This window comes from Aedes albopictus, chromosome 3 (assembly GCF_035046485.1).
Source record: "Aedes albopictus strain Foshan chromosome 3, AalbF5, whole genome shotgun sequence".
Lineage (NCBI taxonomy): Eukaryota > Metazoa > Arthropoda > Insecta > Diptera > Culicidae > Aedes > Aedes albopictus.
The window spans coordinates 285,866,004-285,885,771 of NC_085138.1; the positions used below are offsets into that span (position 1 = coordinate 285,866,004).

A 19,768-nucleotide genomic window follows, 5' to 3' on the forward strand; every position below is an offset into this window, starting at 1 on the left:
CTCATCAAACTAAAAGTTGAGAAACATGCTTTGTACGGTGAGAGCGTTGTGCCAAGAAGAGTGTAAAGAAGAATATTATTTAGTACAGCTTAATTTACGTTTTAAGGTTGATATCAAGTTCAGAATAAACGTCTTATGAAAATAAAACTGTGCTGCCAAATGAAATTCCGATGTGTTGTCGGAAAAATGCTTCCGAGGTGGTGAATCAAAAAATATTTTATAAATACAGAAAAAGTTAAATATGCCTACTCATTACTAATATAAGCATAATTGAGGGGATTCACTAAGCAGTGTAAACCGCTGCGTTAAATATTTTCCTGCTTAGACGTCGCAAACTTCAAGGCAATCTTTTATTATTTTAATCGCAATTCTATGAAACATTTCAAAAAGCAGAAAATCTTAGCTTACGATGTTATTTACGCTGTTTAGTGTATCCCCTTATTGATTTGTAACTTTGCGCGAAGGTGTCGGTTTTGTTTGGTGGAGGTTGTACTTAATATGGCTTTTTGTGGGACGTTAGTTATCGTGTTCTCCCTTGTTTATTGCACGATCTCGATAGCCGTCCATGATGTCATACTGAACTCATTTTCTTATTGTTTTCGTTTCAGCTCCGGAAAGAGACAGCTGGGATCCAATGCCTTAGCCAAGTAAGTATTGCCCCATTCTCTCAGTTCTTCTTAGAACACTACTAAAATGCGTCATTTTTGGCAAACATTACCTCGCGCATGTACTCTCCAGTAAGGTGAACCCGTTATGAAACAAAGGAAAGTTAAGGCATGCCAATGCGCAATGTTTACCATCTGTATATGTAAGTGGTAAACAATAAAAACGGAACTCGTAGCACAGATATTCTGGGAGCGTACCGGTGCGAATAAAAATGTGACCGCACATTTACAGTGCCGGGCAAATGTGTGATCTCAGGGTGACAAAGTGAACTGAGTGTGAAAATGGGTGTGCCAAAATTCCGTGGGGAAAATAAGAATTTATGTTTTTTTTTTTTAATTTTGGAGGGCATAACTACTATGACACGGCGTTACAACATACTCATGTCCGGTACTGTACATACCTAAGGGAATCTATATGCGCATTCGGCTCAGTTGTGGTATGTGTCCGTGCGTCAGAAATGTATGTGACTAATTTGAATGTGTAATATGTTGGCTTTTTTGGTCGACCGACCGAGGAGCCGGGTGAAAACAGATTGGTACATAAATTATGTAGTTTCACATATAGGTACCTTATATCATAATTATTATTAGTACAGCCTTATATGTGTGCATATTTTTCGCAAAATTTGCGTCCTTCTCTGAACTGTTGTGATGTTTTCTGCCGAATCATGGATTTCTCGGAATTCTCAATTTTATTCACAGTCACATATGGTTTGGCTGAATCAAGTCATGCGAGTCGCAGACTTTTTTAATACATGTCACATTTTGCAGTTCAAAGGGTATTTCATCGTTGTAGGTATGTTATTTTTTTCAGTAATGAGAAATGGCAGCAAAATCATAAAACAACCAGTATTAAAGAATCGTTGATGTTGCTTTGATTGATGTGATGCATAGAATATGAATAATCATTCCTGGATAATTTGAAAAGTAATTCAATTTGAATATTCGAAGATCAAACGGATAGGTCGCTACTGTTGGTTGGATTTTACAAGAACTAAATTTATGATGATGATGGTGTTATTTATAGATCTTTAATCTTTTATATTCATCAAACTATTAGCATTGTTTGATCACGATACCAAAATATGCTATTATTGTACCTTTTTCTTCTACTCGGGGAGGTCTGCCAAATTACTGGTCCATAATAGGCACACAGTAAACGCTTTCATCAATGCAAAAACCAAAACGAATTGCTGAATTCTTGGTAAAAACTTGCTGAATTCCATCACAATCTGGCTGTGTACATCCTTCAACAGTAGTTTGCGCTATGGGATGAAAATGAAAAGAAAAGGGGTTTGGGACCCCGGAAGTGTCAAAGTGTAGATTTTTTTTTTGAAAAACATACACAGTTTATGTCGAAGTTTGTATGGGGAACAAGGGGTGTTCATTGATATGCGCATTAGAACGTGAACGTTATTTTCGAACCAATTTTGATTATATTTCCATGAATGCAATTGTGGTGATATTAAAGATTGTACAAACAAAAATGTTAAGATTATTACGTACTCTTATGAGTAGTCTTCAGAAAATACCGTTATTATCTTATAAATAGTTCAAAATTCATTATTTTTTTAAGAAGCTCATCGGAACATCATCTTTTTAATATTTATAATAAAACTAGCTGTCTTTCTCTTGCCTACCGCGTTTTTTTGACGTTCCAAGTCGGAGTCCCCGTTCGATATGCATGGAAACCCCGATTTCAAAAATTCTTAATTTCTCCATGTTTTGTGCCTCATAAACCTTCATTGAGTGAAAATTAACAGAACAAAACAAAGACGACCCAAATCCGACATTCCGTTCGCGAGTTATGCGCGTATGCCACTGCATTTTTATATATGCCGTAAAATGGGGTAACTTTGATAGTTTTTCAGTGAATATACTTAATATTTTTCCATGTAACAGTATTTCCCCTAGTTTTATATTTTTAAAACAAGTACTGGGGTATCAGTTATCAATTGCAATTAAAGGATTTAATGATTTCAAATATTTTGGGTGACTTTTAGTTTTCCATATGAGCGAGAATCAGATTTTCGTTTTGGGGTAACTTTGATAGTGCCCAGAAAAACTCATCGAATCTTTAAAAAAACAGATGGAAATCTTAGGAGTATGAACATGATGAGATAAGCCTTGTGGAACATATCAGATAGATTTTTTAATTCAACACATTGATTTTTTTTACTAAACTCTACATATAAAAATGAGTTTGTGGAGTACTAAGTGAAAAACACAGTGAATATAGCTATCAAAAATCATTATCTTCGTAAAAATGTATGTTTAACGGTACATTAAGGTAAGATTACGTGCTATTTATGGCGAGTTTTCTTTTTTTAGGTAGTTTTGGGTGTTTTTTAATGTTTTATTACCAAATTTTAAACAACACAGATTTATCTACATGAAATTACAAGGGCATTGCATACTTTTAGGCGTTTATCGATGTATGGAGAATTATGCCCCAATTTACAAAATTGCTTCCATTACGTAAATACACACTTCGTTAAGAGATTCAAGGCCAGATTTGGAATCTACTATGATGGATCTACCAAGAATAAGTAGCCATTCATTGGAAAAAATAATTGAAACAGAGTCGTACAACAGATTGTTTGAAGGAGATAACAAATGACAACAATATCAACAATTTTTGGCTCAATAAGTTTGATATAAACTCGGTTTTAGTGAAAATACGTTTAAGATGGATTTTCATATATGTATATAGCTTTGATCTACGTTTGCCTTTTTCTAAACTGATTAAAGGAATCATAGTTATAAGTTAAACTATACAATGCCTGTCGCACTATCAAAGCTACCCGCATTATCAAAGATACCCCATTTTACGGTAGTATAGAAGCTTTAGTTTTGGCCATAGTGCGGTATTCAGCCTGTTGCGATCAAAACCGGAATAAATTCATTTTTTACTGGAAGATCCTAATATATTATGATGATTTCAGCTTTGAAAACTGGAAGAAAAAAATAATTTCCCCTAAAAATTAGCTCTCATACAGGGGATGGCCACAATGTTTGGGATAGGCAACTTTTACTTCTCTCACAAAAATGTTCAACATGCTGTAACTTTTCATAGAGTGCATCAACAATTCTCAAATTAAGATTGTTTGTTCACCTATTATATGTACATGATTGGTACAAATTTGAACTCGGTTGGTTAATCTTTCGCGAAATTAGAACCATTCTGGTAAAACACCATTTTTTAGGCAACTAATATTTGAACTGTCGTACCTCGGAAACTAGTGAGCCAAATTGAATGAAATTTTGAACGGATATCAACAATATATTGATACTTGATACGACGCTAAAAAATGTAATATTTTCTCACGGTGAATAAAGTTATGCTAGTTTTCCATTTTTACCCATATAGAGGAAAATAAGTCAAATTTACAATATTATACAAAAATTACTAAATGTGTTATTCTTTCAATCCGAATAGGCTCTAATGTATCTTATCAGAGATATATTGAAAACAGAAGCAGAAAATCTTTGGATTTCAACACCAAAATTTAATGACATTGATGTAAAAATATTACATTTTTTTCGAGAAAGATCCAAAAAGTTTCAATCCATGTTAACTTTTTTCAACGTTCAAAAAGTACCTATGTTTTAATAACATGAGAATCATCAATGTATTGTTGACTAATGTTCAAAAGTTTATTAAATTCGGTTCACTGGTTTCCGAGATATGACAGTTCAAAAATAAGTTGTCTAAAAATAGTGTATTGCGAGAACAATTCTAGCTTCGCTAAAGATTAACCAATCGAGCTCAAAATTGTACGAATGATGCACATATAGTAGGTAAACAAACAGTCAAAATTTGAGAATTCTTGATGCACTCTACAAAAAGTTACAGCGTATTGAACTTTTTTGTGAGAGAAAAAAAAGTTGCCTATCCCAAACATTTTGGCCACTCCCTGTATGTCTATTTTGGCCAGGGTGCTTCTAATTTGGCCACTCCCATAATAAATACACGTGATTGGTCAAAATAGAAACCAAAGTTGAGAATATGGCCAAAACTGCGGCAATGCTTCTATTTTGTCCAGTGGCATTTTTAATACAAAAATCAAGTATTAGCTTCATTTTTGCATTTTTCTTATAAAATTTAAGTCGAAACCTTTCATTTGACGCATTAGTAGTTTTCATAAAATAATTGATTATTTTTATAAAAATGATTTCCCTTAGACTGGTTAAATCCGGTGCCCGCACCCTATAGATTAAGAATCTTTTCCAGACTGTCTAAAGATATGAATTGTAAACATGATCATGAGCATTAGGGCGGGTCATCATTGTATGGTAAAATTGATCAGATTCTGTCAGATCAATGTTTTTTTAGTGCTTTTTATGTCCCAAACAACTGTGCAAAATTTGGGCATTCACATTTTATGTTATTTTTTTACGACATGTTAAATGTTAAGCACCTTTAGACGATCAGCAGGTTATAACTTTTGTCACAAGACTCGGATCGTCTTACGGTCTTCGGAAAAGTTTTTCAGAACATCTGAGGCTATGCTTTTACATCAGTTACATATTTCGTTCAGGACCCAAAAAGGAACTAAAAACCCTTGATCAGAAAAAATACCGCATGACCCACGCTAATGAGCATAAATGACCGTACAATTCGTAGTTGCTACTCCGTGATTGACCAGAACAATCGAAATTGCACAAGGAGCAATCCATCGGAGCTTGGGAGTAGCTTACCATTATCAATGTGCATCTTTGAAAGTTCCAAGCTTTGATAAGTCAATTACGGCACTGACCACGTTCTTATGGTCATCGAGGAAGGGAAGGAATGTTAGTATGGCATGCATTGCTACTAGAGATTACCTCTACTTCTCCACGACTGTCACAGGAAGGGGTTTTTGTTCATTGGAGCATCATCTTCTTTACCTTCCTTTTGCATCTCGTTGGGAACAGCTGACGTAGTTTACGACTGTCTAAAGATATGACTAATTAAAGAAATGAATTTTTAACATAAACAAGCGGTCCTTAGCGTTTTGCGCAGTTTTAAACTAATGCTTATTCCAAATCATGATGTTTTGGCTAATTAGTTATCAAGAAAACCTGGGTCATAATCATTTTATTTTTATCGAACTTTGTCAAATTACGAAAAGTTATGAAACTAATTCCGGTATAGTAAACTTGTACTATAAGCCTCGATGCTAAGCTTTATGTGGTATTTAATTTCATTTTCATTTATTTAGTTCAAATTCATGACAACACTGAATCAACCATTTGCCCCCCATAATACTCGATTTGCAGCTGCAGCTCTCCAACGTCGCTTCGATCACGCCAACGCTCGCCAGATCACGCTCCACCTGGTCCGCCCATCGTGCTCTCTGCGCGCCACGCCAACTTGTACCAACCGGATGGTTAGCAAACACCAACTATGCAGGGTTGTTGTACGGCATTCTTGCAAAATGTCCTGCCCACCGTATCCGTCCAGCTTTAGCCTCTTTCAGGCTGTTGGGTTCACCGTAGAGTGCAGCGAGCTCGTGGTTCATCTCTCGCTGCCACACACCGCTTGCAGGTCATCCTCGAGCATCGTCCAGCTCTCGTGTCCTTAGAGGACCACTGGCCTTATTAACGCATTGAACATGGTACATTTGGTGCGGGGTGAATCTTTTTTGACCGCAGTTTCTTCTGGAGCCCGTAGAAGGCACGACTTCCACTGATGATGCGTCTTCATACTTTACGGCTCACGTTATTATCAGCTGTTAACAAAGAACCAAAGTAGACGAATTCTTCTACCACCACGAAAATGTCCCCGTCTATCGTAACATCGCTGCCAAGGCTTGTCCTGTCTCGCTCAGTCCCACCTACCAGCATGTACTTTGTCTTAGATGCATTCACCACGAGTTCGACCTTTACTGCTTCACGTTTCAGACGGGTGTACAGTTCTGCCACCGTTCCAAATGTTCTAGCAATAATATCCATATCATCCGTAAAATAGACAAATTGGCCGGATTTCGTGAAGATCGTGACCTGGCTGTTGAGCCTGGCTCGTCGCATAACACCTTCCAGGGCGATGTTGAATAGTAGGCTGGAGAGTCCATTACCTTGTCGTAGCCCCCGTCGAGATTCGAATGAACTGGATAGTTCACCCGAAATCCTTACGCTGTTCTGCACACCGTCCATCGTTGCTCTTATCAGTCTGGTAAGCTTTCCGGGAAAGCTGTTCTCGTCCATGATTTTCCATAGCTCTGTGCGGTTGATACTGTCGTAGGCCTCCTTGAAGTCGATGAACAGGTGGTGCGTTGGAACCTGGTATTCACAGCATTTCTGGAGGATTTGTCGTACGGTGAAGATCTGGTCCGTTGTTGGCCGGCCATCGTTGAAACCGGCTTGGTCACTTCCCACGAACTCAATTACTTTAGGTGAAAGGCGACTGAAAATGATCTGAGATAGCACTCTGTTGGCAGCATTCAAAATGGTGATCGCTCGAAAGTTCTCACACATTAACTTGTCGCCTTTCTCGTGGATGAGACAGATTATCCTCCTCCGGCAGCTGTTCGGTTTCCCAGATCTTGACTAATACTACATACGAAATGTGATCCATGAAAGTTAGCTTCGAATCTAATAGGACACCTAGATCCTTAACAACCGATTCTCTGTTCAAAACTGCTTCCTTTAACAAGTATGCATTGACAATTGGTGTTTTTGTGCGTGTAGCTTACAACTAAACACTTGCAGGGCTTGGTGGTCTAGTGGCTACCGCTTCTGATTCGTATGCAGAAGGTCATGGGTTCAATCCCTGGCTCATCCTTTTCATCCTACTTTGTATCTTTCTATCCACTTTCTCTCGCACTCTCTTCTCTACATATACAACTCATGTATATTCATATGTTCATAGCCATCGCTAGAACCAGAAACGAATTGGAAAAAAGTCGTTTCCCTCCCTTCCAACTTCCACTCACAGCACAGTGTATATATAACGCCTATAAGTTATGCAACCAAAGCGTGCTGTGCCGCTTGACCTTATTCACCTTATTCACCACACAATCTATCACGAACACTATAAATAACCCCTATCCATGGATCGCATCACTGACCCAACAACGGTGACTCCCAGATCTCCCATCCTTTCCGTCTAACAATAACAACAAATACCCCAGTCCGTGCGGGTTGTGGGGACGCAGAGTCAGTGATCCAAAATGTACTATCAAAAACTGTAGTTTGCATGATAATCGTGGGTGTATGGTCTTGACTATCATGCAACAAAAACATTCATGTATGACCAGATGAAATATTCATGGGTGACTGTGACATTTTTTTAATCACGGCAAAAAATGTGGTGGATTTTCAAATTGAGTGAACTAATGAAATACCAGTGGTTCCGAAAACTGCGAATGGGACATGCGTATAACTTAGGAACCGGAAGTGTGAAGAAGCGGAGACAAAATTTTTCGGGTTGTGCGTTCCGAGGGTCATAACCATTAATGGAGCAGTGGAACAAAATTCAGTGGCTCCCAACTGAATAGTTACGGCCCACGTCTATCAAATCAAAAAGTCTCATGCCATACGGATATTCTCAGACCTGGCTAATTGAGTTGATGTTGAAACCCGATATCCTAGGCCATTTTGGAATTAAATATGGCGCTTGGGGTTTCTGGGACAATATAGGGACACTACTGAGGGTTTCCGCCATCCTCAAAAACGCCTTTGTAACGACTTTGAAATCAAATCCGCTGAAAATGCTCTGAAGCTTCTTGGAATGCCTCCAAAATCCCCCTAATACCCCCAGAAACCCCATGTAACGCACCTCAGATCCTCCGAAACCCCAGAAAACGCCATGTAACGCCTCCGTAACGTTTCTGAAATCTGCCAAAAATGCTCTGAAGCTTCTTGGAATGCCTCCAAAATCCCCCTAATACCCCCAGAAACCCCATGTAACGCACCTCAGACCCTCCGAAACCACAGAAACCACCATGTAACGCCTCCGTAACGTTTCTGAAATCTGCCGAAAATGCTCTGAAGCTCTTTGGAATGCCTCCAAAATCCCCCTAATACCCCCAGAAACCCCATGTAACGCACCTCAGACCCTTCGAAACCCCCAAAAACACCATGTAACGCTTCTGTAACGTTACTGAAATCCGCCGAAAATGCTCTGAAGCTCTTTGGAATGCCTCCAAAATCCCCCTAAAACCCCCAGAAACCCCATGTAACGCACCTCAGACCCTCCGAAATCCCAGAAAACGCCATGTAACGCCTCCGTAACGTTTCTGAAATCTGCCAAAAATGCTCTGAAGCTACTTGGAATGCCTCCAAAATCCCCCTAATATCCCCAGAAACCCCATGTAACGCACCTCAGACCCTCCGAAACCACAGAAAACACCATGTAACGCTTCCGTAACGTTTTTGATATCTGCCGAAAATGCTCTGAAGCTTTTTGGAATGCCTCCAAAATCCCCCTAACATCCCCAGAAACCCCATGTAACGCACCTCAGACTCTTCGAAACCCCCAAAAACACCATGTAACGCTTCTGTAACGTTACTGAAATCCGCCGAAAATGCTCTGAAGCTCTTTGGAATGCCTCCAAAATCCCCCTAATACCCCCAGAAACCCCATGTAACACACCTCAGACCCTCCGAAACCCCAGAAAACGCCATGTAACGCCTCCGTAACGTTTCTGAAATCTGCCGAAAATGCTCTAATGCCTCCAAAATCCCCCTAATACCCCCAGAAACCCCATGTAACGCACCTCAGACCCTCCGAAACCCCCAATAACACCATGTCACGCTTCTGTAACGTTACTGAAATCCGCCGAAAGTGCTCTAAAGCTCTTTGGAATGCCTCCAAAATCCCCCTAAAACCCCCAGAAACCCCATGTAACGCATCGCAGACCCTCCGAAACCCCAGAAAACGCCATGTAACGCCTCCGTAACGTTTCTGAAATCTGCCAAAAATGCTCTGAAGCTACTTGGAATGCCTCCAAAATCCCCCTAATATCCCCAGAAACCCCATGTAACGCACCTCAGACCCTCCGAAACCACAGAAAACACCATGTAACGCTTCCGTAACGTTTTTGATATCTGCCGAAAATGCTCTGAAGCTTTTTGGAATGCCTCCAAAATCCCCCTAATACCCCCAGAAACCCCATGTAACGCACCTCAGACTCTTCGAAACCCCCAAAAACACCATGTAACGCTTCTGTAACGTTACTGAAATCCGCCGAAAATGCTCTGAAGCTCTTTGGAATGCCTCCAAAATCCCCCTAATACCCCCAGAAACCCCATGTAACACACCTCAGACCCTCCGAAACCCCAGAAAACGCCATGTAACGCCTCCGTAACGTTTCTGAAATCTGCCGAAAATGCTCTAATGCCTCCAAAATCCCCCTAATACCCCCAGAAACCCCATGTAACGCACCTCAGACCCTCCGAAACCCCCAATAACACCATGTCACGCTTCTGTAACGTTACTGAAATCCGCCGAAAGTGCTCTAAAGCTCTTTGGAATGCCTCCAAAATCCCCCTAAAACCCCCAGAAACCCCATGTAACGCATCGCAGACCCTCCGAAACCCCAGAAAACGCCATGTAACGCCTCTGTAACGTTTCTGAAATCCGCTGAGAATGCTCTGAAGCTTCTTGGAATACCTCTGAAATCCCCCTTAAACCCCCTCAGACCCCAAGGTACGCCCTTGACACCCTCTAGCACGAGTTATCCGCATTTTTCTTTCGCAGTTTTCGGAACCACTGGAACTCCAACTCTACATTTCAAAACTGTCATTTCGTACTCCCATCCTCTTGATTTGTGTTACAATCATGGTGCCAAATGCTACATTCATGGTAGACGACATTGATGCATCGACGGCAGCATGAATGTAGTGTGTGACAGTAGTATGCAACATTAGTCATGACGGTAAAGGCGTTGCGACGATAATGAAAAAAATGTACTATACGGTTCACTGCGCAGAGTGCTCTCGGTCTCTAGTAGCAACAACCAGTACACTCTAACATTCCTTTCCCTTCCCAGCTGACTATAAGGACTTGGCCGGCGCCGTTATTGATCAAATATGCATGAGCTGCTAAAATTGCACTTTGAGAATAAGTGGAATGACCCAGCCCCTTATTCAGTTGACTCTCAGTGCAATTGGTACTAGTTCAGATCAATCACGGAGGAGCAACCATTGACATGTATAGTCAGAATTGATCGTTTCGTTTGATCGTGTAGCTTACAACTGAACACTTGGAGGGATTCAATATCATCTTATTAATATTACATCACTTATCAAAACTGTTCAGTTGTTCTGATAGCTTATAACAGCTCAGCAACAGGTTCACGTCATTCAGGTACAATAAAAATATGAACGGTCAAAGATACTACCTTGTGGAACACCAGATGTCGTTTCGAAAGCTGAGATTTAAACTTAACCTTAAAGTAAGTGTAGAATAAGCAGTAGCTAAAATACACAGAATAAAATATAAAAAAAACTTAACCTTAAGTTGCCTACCCAAGTAACACGCTTGTCACAGTAGAGCCACGGCGGCGCAGGTTTTTTTTTTGCGCAGAAGTCACTGTGACTAGCTTATAGCAACTAAGTATTTAATGTCTCGTGGAAAATTGCTCGCTACGACAGCTTGTCTGCTTGAGCCGTAAAGCTGGGTATCGAATTCTCTCCGGAGAAAATTGAGTTAGTTGTCTTTCCTAGGAAACGTGATCCAGCAGATCTATAGCTTCAATTTTTGGGTAAGGAACTCACTCAAGGTCTTTCACATTTGTATCTTGGGGTCTGGTTCGACTCTAAAGGCACCTAGGGAAAACACATTAATTATCTGTATCAGTAGTGCCAACAACGAATCAACTTCATGCGTACACTCACTGGAACATGGTGGGTTGTCCACCCCGAAGATCTGATAATGCTTTATCGTACAACAATACTGTCGGTTCTCGAATACGGTAGTTTTTGCTTTCAGTCCGCCGCAATAACACACATCCTGAAGCTAGAGCGTATCCAGGAATAGTTGTCTGCGGATCGCGTTAGGCTGCATGAACTCGACGCACACAATGAGTTTGGAGGTACTATAGCAGCAGTACTCCCTTTATCAGATCGTTTCGTGGAATTGTCGTTTAGGTTCCTCATCCGTTGTGAGGTGCTGAATCCATTGGTAATTGAAAACTTTGAAAAGCTGATCGAACGAATAGGACACAATCGGTGAAGTACTAGAATTGTAGTAATGAGCTGAATTTTTGTATGGTGAGAAGATCAGTTCTCCGTTTCTGCAATGAAATGGTTCAAGAAGCGTGGGTATTATGATTCCTTGCCAAATTTGATGCTGTTTGTGCAAAACTTTGGGTAACTGTGTTGTTTAAGTTGCAAGAAATGGAGAAAACAACAACACGGCTACTCAAAGTTTTGCTCAAACAACATCAAATTAGACAAGGAATCATAATACCCACGCTTTATGAGCCATTTCATTGCAGAAACGGAGAAGTGACCTTCTCACCATACAAAATTTCAGCTCATTACTTCAATTCTAGTACTTCACCGATTGTGTCCTATTCATCAAATAAAGTTTATGACAGTGTACTACTCGTAACCGTGTTTGCTTCCAATACTTCTCCAACTTCATTAAAGCTTTCGATCTGTCCATGTTGCAAGAAATCCGTGGAATTCCAGATCCGTTCGCAGCATATTCCAAAAAATTTTGCGAGCAAGTTTGGTCACGTCAATTGCGACAGAAGACTTTTCACTGACGGGTCAAAAACAAATGATTCCACTGGATTTTGTGTATTTAATGAGCTTCATGCCTATAAACTTCAAAGTCCTTGCTCAGCATATGTCGCAGAAGTGGCGGAATCACGGAAGGGTCGAACACCATTACGGTTTGCTTTTCCGTGAAAAAAAAGGCCATATTGGCGACACCAATCCTCAACTATCTGCAGAGCGTTTTGCATCAGGTCGAGAAGGGTGCTGATGCACATAACGACTAACAATGTTAGGTAGTCGTCAGCAAAACCATTAGTAGGAAAACTACTATTATTGAGTTGCCTCAATAGCGTATCTGTTACGAGATTCCACAAAAGTGGTGACAAGACTCCCCCTTGGGGGCATCCACAAACACTCAATTTCCTAATCGCCGCTGGACGCAATGTCGAGAAGAGATGTCAGTTTTTGAGCATTTGGTAAACCCAATTGGAAATCATTGGAGATATACCATGACTCCGTGCGGCTTCCAATATGGCATAGAAAGGTGAATGCCTTCTTGATATCGTAAACAACTGTGTGTAAAAGAGTCAGAATGGGATTTCCAGATTGGTAAGCATGTTGGTTCACATGAAGATGCACATTGGCCAGATGAACATCACGGATGTGATGATCGACAATGCGTTCTAAGCATTTCAGAAGAAAAGAGGTCAAATTGATAGGTCTGAAACTCTTTGCTTCTTCATACGACGCACGACCCACTTTCGGAATAAATTTTACAGTAATACCCCGCCAGGATACAAGTAACCCTGTAGCAAAACTGGAAGTGAAATCACCATTCGGCAAACGAAGTTCGTTCACTTGAAAATCCTTAGATTTTGCAAGGATTTTGTTCAACCGACTGGCTTCACTCAAACTGGAAACATTTGCACAAAGGTTTTTCCAGCCGAATCGTTCAGCAGACCGAAGAGCTTTCTGGTAGGCCTTGTGAGCGGACCTGAAAGCCTCCGACCCAGCTGAACGTCGTCTGTTCCAAATCTTTCTAAATTGTTTCCTTAGCTTCGCCAGTTCAGAGTTCCACCAAGGGATTCCTCTTGTGGTCTTCACAGACCGTAGAGGGCATGCTTGTTCAAAAGCTTCCATGATAAATCACTTAATAAATCACTCCATCATCTAAATCACTTGTCAATGGATGGTGAGTATCCATGAAATTTGGCTGCAACTAAATCGGTAAAGAGATCCCAGTTGATAGACCGGGGATTTCTGAAACGCAATGTTTGTGAAGTAACATTCACATGCCCAAAAATGATGTAGGGGAAATGGTGGTAAAATGAACACCCTAGGGATGTCGTTTTCAATGGAAATACAGTACGGACCCGATTTTGTCAGCCCCTTTTCGCGACAAACTTTTTGCTCTCATTATCCAACTGTCAAACTTTGACCAATTCATTTAAGATCATCATCAAACTGAAAAGCAGAACATAGAGGAATAAAAAGTGTGAATATCCGTTTAGATTTTTGTGGAGAGCAAAAAATGTGTTCCTGAAAGGGGCTGACAAAATCGGGTCACTTAATATGTATGGTGAAATCTTTCTTTTTACCATGTAATATCGTAGATGGTATTATGTTCTAAACATTCTAGAAGAAAAAAAAAACGCCTAAAACTATAGTTTTCTTTATTTTTTTCGATTGCAAAAAAATGCAAGAAAACTGAGTAGCGAAAAACGGTGAGGGTAAAATGGACACATATTTAAAATTTAATTTAAACGTGTTATTTTGTTATATTCAACTGCATGTCAGTAAATTTGATGTAAATTGTATGTACGATTTTGAAATTCTTATATAAAGTTTGCAATGTACTGAAATAATTATTTAAAAAAAATTGTACTAAAACAGGCGGATTTTCTAATAACAATCTTATTTTATTGAAGTAATATATGTTTTCCTCACTTTTTACTCTAGTAATATTAAGGGTTTAGATTGTTCTGACACATCGTAGAATTTATTGATTTTCAAAGGATGACAAACATTACGATCGCTAAGGCCCCGGCCCACACGGAGTTGACAATGAAAGCCATTTGCACTCACTCAACCAAGTGTATGTAGCCAGTAGGTATGCGATATGCCGGCCTCTCTTGGCCAATCCCTGAAAATGCGAACAATCACAAAGCAGCATGGTGGTGCTGCTGTTTTGGATACTACGTATGGGTGTATGACAACTGTGCCGTGCCTGCACAGAGCACAGGGGAGCAAACTGTTTCCAGTGACAAGTTGTCGACCTTCGAACAACAACTAACCATCTGATTGCTGCTGAGCGTGGAGATGAAAGCCCCAAGCGAACACAAACAGTCTCTGGTTGTCGCATTTGCCGATGGGCACGCAAGTGAGACAAATTTTGAATTTTTAATTCCAACTGCAGCAATGTTAGAAAGTCAAGCGTAACTTGTCGTTTGGAGTAGGTCCTTACCTCTACACCGATGCATAAGTGTATTTGATCATTTAGTACCTCTTTTCCCTCCGCGAGCGTGATTGGTTTGCGTAATGCGAGGAAAAGGTAATGAACTAAAGTGGCGACGAAGGCGAAGACCGGTCACCATCATCACGCCTCGGATAGTTTCAGTCAGCCAAACAAATTCCAAACGACAGAGAAATGCCAATTGCTGTCCGTTGAAGTTGACGAACAGGAAGGATTATTTCTTAGAGCGATCGATATAGGTAGTTGCTTTCCGGTTGCTAATTGCATAATTCGCATAGATGGTAATTTACCTTATTTTTTTCTCTCTGTTGATGCGTGGTGTATGTATGCCATAAAAAGTGCAATAATTTCCAGTTTTAAGAGAAACAGATGTATTATGAGAGTAAATCATGCTATAACTTTTATTGCAGAGACATACAAACAAACCCTTTTCAAGTTGAAACGTTTCGGTGCTATAATTTCGAACAGCTGGCAGTAGCCGATACCCGAACCCGAAATGGTACACTGCCATAAACTTTCTTGTAGTTTGCCATAATGAAACGCATTTTTGCAATACATATGAACCCTACTGCCCCTAAAAGTATACAACCGCCATAAATTGCCATAATTTTACCCGACTTTTTCACCACTCTTTCTTTTCGAACAGTCACCTCTACCGATCATCGAGTTTCAACTCGTCCGGCCGCAGCTCAAACTGTGATACAGCAGAAGACATGTATAGCGATGTAAGTTTGGAGGACGTGCAAGACTTAAACCATAAGGTGAGTGGGTGGTGTTTTGTTTGTGGGGACCTATTTTTCTACTCTAAAACCGTAACATCCTTCTCCTATTTCCTTCTAGTGACATGTATTTATTTTGGTTTTGATTTTCTGAGTTGTTTCCCTGTTTTACCTTGAGAGTGTAGTAGTTTTCATTTTTATTATAAAAACGTAATTCATCCTTGAAATGTTTCTTTTGAGAACGGAAAGCAAATGAATCACATTTGGGTATAGGTGCGTTGATCAGCGAAATGCAACATCAGAACGAAAATATGGTTAAACGATATAACGGTTATTGCTAATGACGTGACACTTCTCGGTATATGTACTAATAAGCGGCCAAGAATGAGGTCATCCTCACGTACATGATCTAAGAAGAGCAGCGTGGGTTGATGACACCATGTGTGAGGTTCACAGATTGCGCTCTTTCTTTTTGCTCCATTGAGCGAAGAGTTAATTAATTTTGCAGGTTTGTATAATGTTGTTCATTTAGTTTTAGCGTGTGTTTTGGGTGCTTGAATTTTAGGCGTGTGACATATACTATTCTATATTATGAATTATTAGGAGCATTACATTTTTTTTAAATAAATATATACTCAATTTCCCGTGCTAGGAAGGTACGGTAAGCACTTAAGTATTCTTAAACGTTTGAACAATTCTGATAGATTCTCTTTAAAAGTGTTTGGAATTTTGTAATTTAGCCTAAATTTTTGGATTTCCAGCGTTTTATTTATTATTTTTTTCATTTTCGTAAATTGTAATTTAAACCTTGCTCTTCACGCGGATTACAGCGGTATCAAGAGAATTCCATAAATTTTCATATTTTTATGCCTGGGACGTGGAAATTTACTTTAATTTTTTTTTAAAATTTTAAAAAATCTAAAAATGTACATACCGACTTTAAAAAAGGTGTATTCTGAATCTTAGAAATATACAGTCATTCCATGAAAAAAGAATAGACTCGAAAATAAAAGTGCTCCGATATAGCTTAACTCGTAACCACCCGGGACGATCTTCTTTTGGTAGAAATGCAATACCTTCTTTGTTTCAAAACATTTTACCCTGGAGTCTTTTTTACAGTTAAGGGGAATAGTTGGGCTAAGAAATGCATGGTACCTCCCTTCTTTGCACCCTCCTCCTTTTGCTGGCAGCCGAAAATACGTTGCTACTTTTTTTTTGTATTTTTTATAAATTCTACTTTGTTCAAATTTCATCATTTTGCTAATCATCAATGTATCACTACACTTCATAGTCTGCTGAAGTTTTCATCCCAGAGCTATTCTAAGGCCTCCAAAGTACTCCAAAGTTTATGTCACAATTTCAACTTTATAAACCAAATTTTATACACTATGAATGATCACAGAGTATAGTCTACAGTACTCAAAAAGTCCCAAAGCACCCCTAGAAACATGGTACAAGTGATCTAAGTCATCCAAATTACTCTGGAATTCATTTTTTTAAATCTACTGGATCTACCATCATTTGTGTTCACTCTGTTCGAGAAATTTAGTCACGTTGATGTCCATTAGACCTCGCGATATTGTGGTAGTTGGACATTCCATGAAATACAAATGGCTTCCAATACATTTTGAAGTATGGGTTATAATATCTACATACTGTACCGTACCATGCTTTAATTGTAAAAATATTCGTCAAATGTAGTCTATACTGCTGATGGAGCCTTAGTGCATAACTATAATGCTTTTGGTAATTCATGGGGCATTCCAGGCTTTCCAAACTATTCTGGAATTAGAACCTTCAAGGTCTACAGGCTCTACTCTTGATTCCCTTAATTCCATCGGCATAACTCTTTCACGATTGTGTCTGTTGCACCTCATAATATTACGAGTATCTCTATGTGTTGCTAGTTGGGTGTCCACTGGCATATAAGTGGACCCCAATGTATTTTGAAGTTTGAGTCGCAATATTTGTAAATATTTGGATTTTTTTTTATTGTAGCGAATATTCGCGAAATATAATATACGCTACTCTTAGAGGCTCAGATTGCAAATCTGATAACTTACAAACATTCACTTGATGATCAAGGTCATCCAAACTATTCTGGATTTGAGACCTTCAAGCTCTACAAGCTCTACTCTTGTATCTCTTCACTTTATCGGTGTAAATCTTTCGTGATTATTTCTGTTGTATCTCATGATATTACGAGAATCTCTTTGTGAATTCCTCCTGCATTTGTGGTAGAGTCCTCCAGGATTTCCCTGAGAATTTCTCCATTATTGCTCTGGCAATCGCTGCATAAATACTCCTGAAATTCCCTCCAAGATTTCTACTCCCGAATATAAAGACTTAATCGGACACAATTCCACGAGTTTCAAAATCACTGGGAATTCCTCCAGAAGTTTCTCTGTAATTACCCAAAAATTCCTCCAGGAGTTCCTCGAAAATTCATCGTGATGTTCTCCGAAAAGACCTCTACGAGTTCCTAAAGAATTCCTCCAGGACATCCCGTGAAACCCTTCACGAATTTTCTGGGAGTATCTTCTCGGAAATTTCTTTAGAAGCTATTCTAGAATTGCTCCAGAAGTTCCTCAGGAATTAGTCTAGAAGTTCCTCATGAATTACTCCAGGAACCTTTTGAAAAATCCTGTAGAAGTTCCTCGGGAATTCGTCCGGGAGTTCCTCGAGGATTCCTCAGGAGTCCCTCAAGGTTTTCTCCAGGAGTTCCTTGAAAACTCCTTCAGGTTATTCTCCCAAGAGTTTCTCCAGAAATTTCCCAGTTTTCTGAGATTCCTCCAAGAAATTTTCAGGGATTCCTCCAGAGAATTTCTTCAGAAGTTCCTCCAGGAATACCTGGAACAACTGCTCGTTTATCTAGGAATTTATCAAGGGATTCCGGGTGTTTACGGACTCAATTTGGTAGGAATGATCTTTACCAAAAATAATAAGACCCGTAATTTTTTGTTTCGTCATTAGGGTGGCCATTTTGAAAATATGGTGGTATGTTTTGTATGTAGGTAGTCACCATCCTAGCTTCGGTCAACCATTTTGATCGAAAGGGTGTTCCGAAAAAAAATAACATTTTCCTTTTTTTTTAATTTTCGAACCATCATAACTTTTGAACCAATTGACCGATTTTCAATCTTTGTTTTTACAAATGAAAAGATTATTTGTTCTAGATTTATGAAAAAATACCGCATATGCAAGAATGATCAAAATATCAGTTTTTTATGTTTTTCACAATGTTGGACCACAACGACTATACTTTTTTATATTTTTTTTTTCACTAAAGTTCATCAAAAAACTAGAAATATTCTTCAAGTCGTTTTTGAGCTTCATTTTTTTTGAAAATTTCTAGTGTTATGCTCATATACGTATGGAATGACTTTGCGTATCCATCGCTTAAAAATGACGTTCATTTTATTTATTTTTTTATTTATATTTTCATGAGGGTTTCGACTGGATGTTTGATCTATGTTTCGGGTGGCTTCCTCAGTCTTTAACCGTTATGTGTCCGGCAATTTTTTTGCTTTTTTCTACACCGTGCATTTCAAATGGGCGCTGGGTACCCGGGTACCCTGCCGGCCACATAAGGGTTAAGTCGAGAACCAATTGTTTTTTACTCTCCAGACGTTTCGGCCGAAGGGTTTTGCCCTTTCTCAAGGGCCGTAGTGTCTATCGTCTCCAGTGTAGATAGTTGCCTAACCATTTGTGTTTGGCCTGCCTTTTCAATACCTGTTGTTTTTTTTTAAAGATTTTTTAATATGTTTAGTTTTGCTTGGACTTCACAGCACAGGTAACCATCGTTTCAAAAAAAAAGAAGATAGAGAGAGAGAGTAGTAAGCAATTCTTTCTCGACTTAAAGACTGAGAAAGCAACATCGATTTTTTTTATTTATTATGTACAGCCATGGGCTACTAGGTGAACTCCAGTTTGTTAAAAAAAATTCCAGCGAATTCGTCTTCCGGCATTCCTTCAGAAAATCCTTCTGAATTCCTCTATAAAATCCTTCTGAATTCCTCCATAAAATCCTTTTGATTTTCCTACGGATATTTCTTTTCAGATTCCCACAGTTCTTTCTAAGATTCAATCAGGAGCTCCTTCTGGAATTCCTTCAGGAGTGCCTTCAGAGATTGATCTGAATGTTCTTCCTAAGATTTCTCCACAGGTTCCTTCGCGGGACTCCCAGGAGTTCCTGCTGGAATTATCCTAGCAGTTTCTTTTGGTGTTCTTCCAGGAATTAAATATGGGAATCCACAAGA

General features: G+C 39.3%; 1 protein-coding gene across 6 annotated transcripts in view; it reads left to right on the top strand.

The window, feature by feature from the left end:
- LOC109418806 (rab11 family-interacting protein 4) overlaps nucleotides 1–19,768 on the top strand; it is a 365,611-nt gene that overhangs the window by 166,308 nt on the left and 179,535 nt on the right. For all 6 annotated transcript variants that reach the window (XM_062861163.1, XM_062861160.1, XM_062861162.1 and 3 more), the window contains 2 exons: nucleotides 609–647; nucleotides 15,437–15,551. In XM_062861163.1, coding sequence (XP_062717147.1) covers nucleotides 609–647; nucleotides 15,437–15,551 — 154 coding nt within the window. The remainder of the gene's footprint in view (nucleotides 1–608; nucleotides 648–15,436; nucleotides 15,552–19,768) is intronic.